This window comes from Pygoscelis adeliae, unplaced genomic scaffold (genome assembly GCF_000699105.1).
Source record: "Pygoscelis adeliae isolate BGI_AS28 unplaced genomic scaffold, ASM69910v1 Scaffold75, whole genome shotgun sequence".
NCBI classification, from domain to species: Eukaryota; Metazoa; Chordata; class Aves; order Sphenisciformes; family Spheniscidae; genus Pygoscelis; species Pygoscelis adeliae.
In genome coordinates, this window is record NW_008824772.1 from 2,928,719 (window position 1) to 2,937,670 (window position 8,952).

General features: G+C 38.6%; 1 protein-coding gene across 1 annotated transcript in view; it reads left to right on the plus strand.

Annotated features, from left to right (window-relative positions):
• LOC103916667 (chromosome unknown open reading frame, human C17orf67) overlaps nucleotides 1–479 on the plus strand; it is a 4,039-nt gene extending 3,560 nt beyond the window's left edge. The window contains exon 3 of the mRNA XM_009323715.1: nucleotides 363–479. Within this exon, the coding sequence (XP_009321990.1) occupies nucleotides 363–479 (117 nt within the window). The remainder of the gene's footprint in view (nucleotides 1–362) is intronic.
• The last annotated feature ends 8,473 nt before the right edge of the window (nucleotides 480–8,952 follow it).

Genomic DNA, 8,952 nt, shown 5'->3' on the forward strand with positions numbered 1-8,952 from the left:
ATAATCATTTTTCAAAAGAGGCTACAACAGACCTATCTGTGAGAATCCTTCTGTACCCTCAGGACCAACAGAGGCTTCTGTGTCGATATGCAAATAAGAAATGTGTATGCAGAATTTCTAATTTACGAATATTGTTGTAAAATTCTTGTTCAACACCTTTACTGATCTGGATGATGATGTCATTCATTAAATATTGCTAGGCTGGGGCAAGCTGACTAGCAACACCATTTCACTATATCTGATCATTTTAAGGGGCAAATTAATTGCTCTTATATAAGCTGTAAACATTCTCCTAGTTCATTGGTCTGGCATTAGACTTGAGTGATTACATAATTAAATTACTTTTTCTTTTCTTTAAATAGGAGTATATGCTTTACCTCCAGCGCTTGGAGCAGAGATCAGAAGAACAATTTCTTGAACACTGGTTGAATCCACATTGCTTCCCACACTGCAACAGGGATTTAGTCCATCCAATCTAACGGTTTTGCCTACCCCGCAATCGGTATATGTATTTCTTTTACAGTGCATATTTCTTTCTTCATAATGAAAGGCAGCGCCACAAACTGGAAGAGGAGAATAACCAATGGCTGGAGGAAGTACCTTGTGCTGAAAGGTGTCTGGCAACAGAGCAGTGGCAGGGAACAGAAGTGTCCTAGGCATCAACTGTGTCACTGTAGTTCTGTTCATGTTAACAGAACATTTGGTTATGCATTTCTCTGCTATATGGATATAAGCTGGTGACTGCACAACATTCTTATGAATGGTGCTTCAGATTGCTCCTGTTTCTTTTCTGTCTGCTTGTGCTTCTTTTCCAGCTTAACTATTTAAGTCTTGTACTTGTTCACTTACCTCTCAGTAGGACTGTGGCAGGATTAAACTCATAGCTGTCACCCCTGAGATATTTAAGATGCAGTCTGACCTGCTAGGAGTTGAGCCCGTTCTGCAGTATCTCAGCTGTAATTGCTAGCTGGTGATTTTTTAAATGGAATTCACTATTTAGTACACATGCTGGTAAACATCAACATCGAACATTTTCACAGAGCTTGCATGGATTATTAGCTCTGTTTATGATTTTCAACATCAGTGTAATAGGCAGCATCGTTTGCTTTATTGCCTCTGTTTATCGTATGCATCACGGAGTTCAATGGGGAAATATATTCCAAAGCACAGCTCAGAAACCAGGCACTACTCACAAGCCAGTCGGTGACAAAATGACACATCCCAATAGTACTCCATGCGCATTAGGTTTGTGATATGGTCATCCTTTTTTGACTTCTGTGTTTTGCATACAGTATCAACTTATCACTACATTAAAAAAATGTGATGCACTGAGGTAAGGAATGTATAGGATTGTAAAATATAAGTATTAATCATGAACTCTTCCAGTTACCCAATAGCCGTTTGTGATGCCAAAAAAAGAAGATATACCTACGTCTGTATATTTTTATAACAGGAGAAGCCTTCCTGCTTACATTCTTTAAACAGACATGAAATTTGTCGACTGAGATACATTTGAATCATCACCATAACAGTGATGCTATATCACTCACGGTTAACTTTTTAATGTAAAAGTTGCAGATTTAGCTCCGTACTTTCAAAAGCATTTAAGCAGTAGAATACAGAGATGGTGTCTGTCAGGGCTGATCTGTTTCAAAAGACAGAAAGTTTGTCTGCTTAAAATTCTGCTATTTGTACCTGTACATATCTAAATATTTTTGAAAATCCGGATGTTGTGGTAGACTTCCACAGAGCTATGTTAATCCACAATAAGCCAAAGGTCTGAAACTTATTTAAAAACAAAAGCATAAAATTCCCAAACCTTAGCCCTAGGAGGTAAGTTGGCTGTTTTCTAAAAATCCTCCAGCTGAGACACAGTTGAAAGCTGGCTCACTTAGCTATTGTAATTCTTTACAATAGCTGCTCACAGGCGATTGTGAAGAATTAACGTTAGAAAAGCGCTTAAATGATTTGAAGCCCTTTGTTTGTTATTAGTATGGCCAATGTCAGCATGGTTTTTAATTATATTTTTTCTTTTTTTTCTGCAGACCTCTTCATGGGCACTGAAGAGGATATATACTATGATTGTGTTAAGGAGGACAAGATTACTCCTGCATTGGCTATGTGCTCATTGTAGAGCTGAACCTCTTTGCAATACAGTGCAATCCCAGCGATACAGCAAAACTTCCAGCTATAAATGGCTAGATACATTATAGACCGCCATATATTTTCTACCCGTAATGATTGCATGCATGAATAAATAAATCAAGGGTTTCCCCCAGTTTCTGAGATATGGGCAAGAATGAACCACTGATTAGTCCTAGGGTATGCTTTTTAAGGGTACAGCTTTAGACTGTCTGAAGCAAAAGGAACTTAGAGGGGAAGTCCATAGAAAATTGGAGAACATAAACATGACGTCAAGGCCAGCTTTCTGGACTTTGGAGGAATCCTTAGTTACAGTTTTGTAGGTTAAATGACAATATTGTACGAAGACATAACATTTATGCAACGCTAATCTATGTTTAATTGCCTGATGAGTTTCACATATTGTTTCATAATAAAAGCTTGATTCAAATCCATTTTCAGATTATTTTGTTACCTTAGTCTCCCATACTATATGCTGACAAAAACCACTGGAAGTGAGGCTCAGTATTGCAAAGTACTAAGGAAACATCAGAGGACTTTCTAGGATCAGCAGCTGGGAAGCACTATGGTGCAGTCTAATCATTTTGTAGTTTCTCTGCAAAACTTTTCCCTTTCCTTTATAATTCTGCCAGGTCAGGCACTTGCATCCAGCCATCCCTTTTCTGCCCGCGTGCCTTTATAACTTATGCCTTAGTATAGAATATCTTGTACAGTCAGATGGTAAACATACGGTATCTGCAAAACAACGTTAAAAATGTCTTGATGGCTCTTACATGACTGTTATGATCTGTGATGGCAATAGAATTAGTTATGAATGGACCAAAGTAACTTTCAGAGTTCCTCACTGCAGTCACACTAAGAGCCTGAGGACTGGTAGCAAAATAAAAAACAATTTTATGAAGATACATAAGGCAATTACTGCTGCAACAGAGCATTTGGTAGGCTGAAATAGATCAACAGTCCTTCTAGTATACTTTCCTTCCAGTAAGAGAGCTCTCCTACATGATTCCAAGGAAATAATTTAAATCTCAAAGCATCAAAGGCTTGCTTTCCCCTACTGTCAAGATGAAATCATAGATTAAATCTGGGAGTGTAAAAAAGTATAATCAGGCTGCTATTGTGTGCTTCATTGGTACTACTCTCAATACAGAGATCTCAATTTGCATATCTCCATTGAAGTGAAAGTCATTAGGTGAAATCCCGGTTCTGTTTTTTCTTGCGCAGTGAAAAATTCATGCCAATCCCAAGTATGCCAACTGCCACCCAGTGAAAGTTGATTTAAGTACTTCTCTGAAATAAAAGAACTCCCATCTAGTTATATTCAGTCATAAGTTAGATAACTAGTAATGTTAAATAGTAGCTTCTAGGTCTACCTCAGTAACACTGAGCTAATCCCAGTTATTCAAACGCAAACATGTGGAATAGGGATTGTTTATTGTTTTAAGTTTGCTTTTCCACATTAGGGTTAAAGGATCTCATGTAGGTATCTCCAAAGAAAAGTTAAGTATTATTATGTCTAATTTACAAAGAGAAAACTAGAAACATAGAAAGGTGAAGTCCTTCCAGGTGCCTGTTCCATGCTCTCTCCCACTTCATCAGGGAAAAAATTTTGGTATAGTGTTAATAGTCTTTAGCTCACATTTGCGTTAGGCTGATTCATCTAGCCAATGGGCAAAAGAGCCAACCCATGTTTGCACTCAGATTCAAATGAAAACCATTACCAGTGTTTCTAGAATTCCATTAGAAAAGTGAACTCTGTCTTAAAAGCATCTACACTTCTGTTCTGTGGTACAACTGACCATTGAAGTACCTCCTGGTCCATCAAGACAAGAAAAACAGCAGACACTATATAGGAAGTTTGAAACATAAAGAATAAAGGGAGACAAAAGTGTAAAGAAAAAGACAGAGAACAGAAAATTCTGAGGGTAAAGAAGAAAAACCTAGACTGAAGCCTATCAGAGCCTCTGTAATCCTGTCATCATGAAGAACATAGCCAAGATATTTCTTTTTAAGACATCCAGCTCTTCTGCCAGATTTAAGAAGCCAAGTCCTCCATTCAGACAAATTAATTTGGGCTCTGCAAGTAAACAGAGAAACACCCTTCAACCTACCCGAGAGACAGCCAAAGAAGAGGAGGCCATCACAGCACAGCAGGCTTTCAGAAGTTGGCAAACGCTGCAGTCTAAAGAGAGAGGGAAGGCATGAGTGTGACTGCTTTAGACTATTGCCATGGATGTAGCAACCCCTCATCCTGCTTATTATACATTTCTGTATGTCCATAAAATATATACAGTGTTTTACACGTAATCCAGTGGACTAATAAAAGAACAAGATCCTAGGGTCACTTATAAATAAACTAACTCAAGCATTCATTATGACTCAGCAGTGAAAAATCTCATACATACTTTGCAAAAAAGGTTAATGCTGCATAAACATTATACTTAGTTATAGCTACAGAAATTATGTAATTAAGCTTTTTCCAGAGTCCTTCAGTGTGGCTGCCCTACTGTGTTTTTATTCTCTTCCTTTACACAGATCTTTCCTTCAAAGCCATAATTTGCTTGAAATCATCTAAAGTTGAACTAGATCAAGTGTGTTCAAGGACTAGTTTATTTTTGCCCATGTCTAAAATCTTGGGGAAAAATGCTAGACTTTTATACATGCATGCAAACCATTAACTTTCCTACTGGGTGAAGATTTATTATAATCTGTATGACATTAAGTAATCAGAATTTACATATGAAAGCCAGGAGAGGGCTTAATATAATGAAAATAGGAAGAACAAATGTTCTGAAATTTGTATACTGAAAATGGGAAAATTTGCAAAATAGTTGATTTCCAAATGCTTTTACAGAAAAGGATTACAACAGACTTGGGAAAAATCTTTCATCTACGAAAGAGAGAAACATACCATTAGCTTTAATTGCTGACTTGTTTTATATTCAACGTCTGCTAACTTTGTCTTTTCTCATCTGAAAAACTGCCCACTAGATGCCACTGTTTCTGCAGATAAACGGCTTCACAGCCCTCAACGGCCGTTCGGCTCAAAATACTGCCTCCCTCCTTCCCCCCCGGCCTTGCGTTTTTACTCCTTTTCTTAAAATGTTCAGCTCAGATGATTGAAATAAAAAGTCACCTCTAAACCGGGAAGAAAAAAAGACCTTTACCAAATGGCTGATTTCTTTCCACTTTGGATCCAAGATTGCTGTGAATGTGTATGTTAGTGTGGTGTCTGCCTGGTCGTGTGGGTGCGCCCAATTATGCCGTAGAAAGAAGTGGTTGAAAGTTTCTACACAGCACATTGTAGTGGCCTGTGACTTTTTACTGTCTGCTATTCAAACGCAGATCCTAAGAAAGGATTTTGTGTGTTTGCAGAAGCTCTTCCCTCTCAGAGCAGGTCCCATTTGATCTATCTTCAGTAACCCCAAACTGTAAGCTGCAGACTAACTAATTGGTAAAAGCATCACTCTTCATGGCATGACATTATCTTATCACATTTATTATCTTTAGCAGCTTGGGGGACTATGTGTTAGGTGCTGTACAAACTTGTACTGAAAAGGCAGGCTGTGCCCAGGGCCTGAAATGTAGTACTCCTCTATAAAGAGTAGATAAATAATATCGACTTTAATTTAAATACACAACTCAGGGAAAAGAGACAAAGGCTGGAATTTTTGAAAGCATCAACTTCTTCAGCAAGGCCAAGACTAAAAGATTTTATCACAGCCAGATAAATAGCAATTTGGCAGTTCAACTAATTGGCTATTTCTACCAGACTGCCTTACCTTTCAGGAGAACATGCACCAACCCGAAGTAGTTACTTACTAAGACTGGAATTTCCAGAAATTTCACTGAAAGCAAGTCAATCACTTACTTTATTTGAAATTCACTTTCACAGTGGTGAACGTAATGGAAAAAACAAACTTAAACTTACCAGTTTGTAGTTTCGATGGTACAGTATTTGCCTGCTTCTCACAGAGGACGAACAGGTGAGTGTACTTGTCTTTTCACAATGACAGCACTGCTTCTCTGGAGTACTTCTGAAGAGTGAACATGAAAGACAGAGACAAATCAAATGCCTATAACAATCTGAAATTAAATAATATGTATGGAAATGTTTCTCTGCAGTACTTCGTGGCTTTTTTTGCAATAGTTACAGCCTTGTTTTGAATGCTAGAATCTTGTTTGAATGAAGACTTCTATTACTCTGTCTTAATGAATGAATGCATAAATAACTTCTGAACCAGTGGAGTGAAATTGGATTGATTGAATGTGATCACTGCAGTAGCAATCTAGCTTAGATTCTCAGTAAAAACTTATTTTTAATGACTAAAGAGATCAGAGTGGACTTAGAAGGTTATCTGAGCCTTTTATGGCCTACAAAGAGTAGAAAATCTTGTGAGAACTGTGTGTCTTGAGATTTCTGGTATGTGATTAGAAATGCTGAGTGATCTGTCTCCTTTCTGGCATTTTAATCCTTTTTCAGGTCTGGGGGTAAAGATGTGTACTAAAATGAAAAACAGTAAAAAGCAGAAAAGGTTGAATGAACTTTGAGCTAATACAACTATCCTTATTCTATCAAATGGGCATGTCCAGCCCAGTGTAGGCTCAACATGAAACCAAAAGTTTGAAGCACTAGTATTATTCCAAATCTCAAGCTCATCGTGGTACTTCCTGTCTTTTTTCAGGATATTTCAGTAAGTGATGATCAGCTGAAGTTCATTTTTTTTCCAAATTTGTGGGGATTTGGATCTAAGGATCCATTTGGGCATCTCTCTTTTTTTGCACAGGGTATATAACACGAGTATCACACACATACCTTTATTAAACTGAGTAAGCCAACCTTAAATATAGGAGATCTTAGACCAAAGACAAAATGGGGCAGAATATTGCTTCATTTTGATTTTTTTCATAATAAAGAATAACTATCAAGTGGCTTCAAAAAATGAATTCAGGAAAATGCTCCAAAGTTCAGAGTATACTTGGCTTAGAGATTTGCTCTTGGACTATTTTGGTGTGACTCTGAATATGCGCCTATAACGCCTATAAAAATGAGACCCGAATCCAGTCCGCGAAATGCCTGGATGATCAGATCCACAGCTGATCATCCACAGATGATCTACTGTCCAGACACCAACAGAGCCCAATATTCCACTTAATGCAATCAGGATGTACTTCTATATACTCCCCATACACTGTATAGGATTAGTTCCAGCATCAATAATAAATTTCAAACAGATGAGAAAAATTATTCACACACATAATTATTTGCAGAATAAAAGCCTGTCCTGGTTATTTAAGATATATAGTTCTAATACATAGATTTACCCAGTTCAACCAGAAGATTGCTCACGTTTTGGTGGGCCAGTTTTACTTTTGGCCAAAACCAGGCCTAACAGACAAAGCCCAACTACTCTGAGTGTTGTCACAGCCTCTATCGATCAGTTAGAGGCACAGCTTAAACTAAGCCCTGCAGAATGACGCGTTTGCCCCTCCCTGGTCGGGAGACAATGGGCCAAGCAATGCCCATAATGACTACAACAGAGCTCACCTACCTCACAGGGATCCAAGGTGCGTTCAGCCATGGGTGATTTAAATAAACAGGGTTTGCTGCATACCTGCAGAGAAAAAAAAAGCCAAACATAAAAGCAAGCCTTAGCAGTAATAGGAATAGAGCAAATGTAAATAAAGCATTCTTAAATTAATAATGAACAAAGATGGGATTTATCTGCTCTTTCTAGGTCATGATTCCTTTAATCCTAAAGTAGATTCTCAAAATAGGCATTCTACTAGTGTCCACTTCTTTTCATTGATTATGGAGGGACCCTAAGCCTATAAAAATTGTAACCAAGCTGTCTCAAAATCTGATCCTCAGTAATTATGAAAAACCAACAATTGTGTAGCACTGGCATGGCTAATTTTATGCTGAGGCACCCGTGTTCATGATACTTTGAACATTTTACTCCTAGCGTTGAAAAGCATCTAACGCTTATGAAGTTCTGAATTTCACTTGGCAGCATCTTTGCCCATAGCCAACCAGAAAGCTAGGCACGTGCCCATGGAACATTTGGGAGGGAGAACCTTCACCCTCCAATCACAGAGCAATAGCAACATTTGCCTGTACAAGCAAATCTTGCCTAGGATGTGGCAGATCCTTCGCAGCACGTGGTTTGGCCTCACCCAGTCTGGCATAAGAACAGAGCTCTTCCTCCTTGCCCCAGCTTGCTCCCACCTGCTCTTTGCACCACTCAAGGATTGATTCATAAGCGCAGCACCATGCAAGAAGTCTCCCTTCCTCGCAGAGCACACCATCAACCCATTCCCCCAGGAGACCCTTTGCAATCGCAGGCAAGATCTGACATTCAGTGTCATGAGGAGGGGTAAGGTATGTAAAACGCCAAGATTTTAAGCAAAGAAGGTAGTAGTTGTACCTCAGACACACACAGATCTGGAGTCTGAAATTAATCCAGGCTAATAGTATGGCCTTCAACTTCATTACTTTGGATCAGCTTGTGCTGGGAAGCAACTGGGCAATACTGGTGACCTACCATGCGATTCATAACGGGAGAAAGATTTCCATCCTACTACTATGCTTCTGTTATCAAAACATGGCTTATAAGCCTGTAAGTAATTAGCAGAGCACTTTTTTTTCTGACAAAGACTCTGATCAAGGTTCTGGGAAAAAAAACAGTAAAAAAGAAAGACTAACACTGAGCGGCAGCCACAGGAAGAGCCACAAAAAGGGTTTTGTGCTCAATTTATTGGTGCCATGGTATGCACAGACACAGCACTGGACTCTTGTTATCTGTAGGG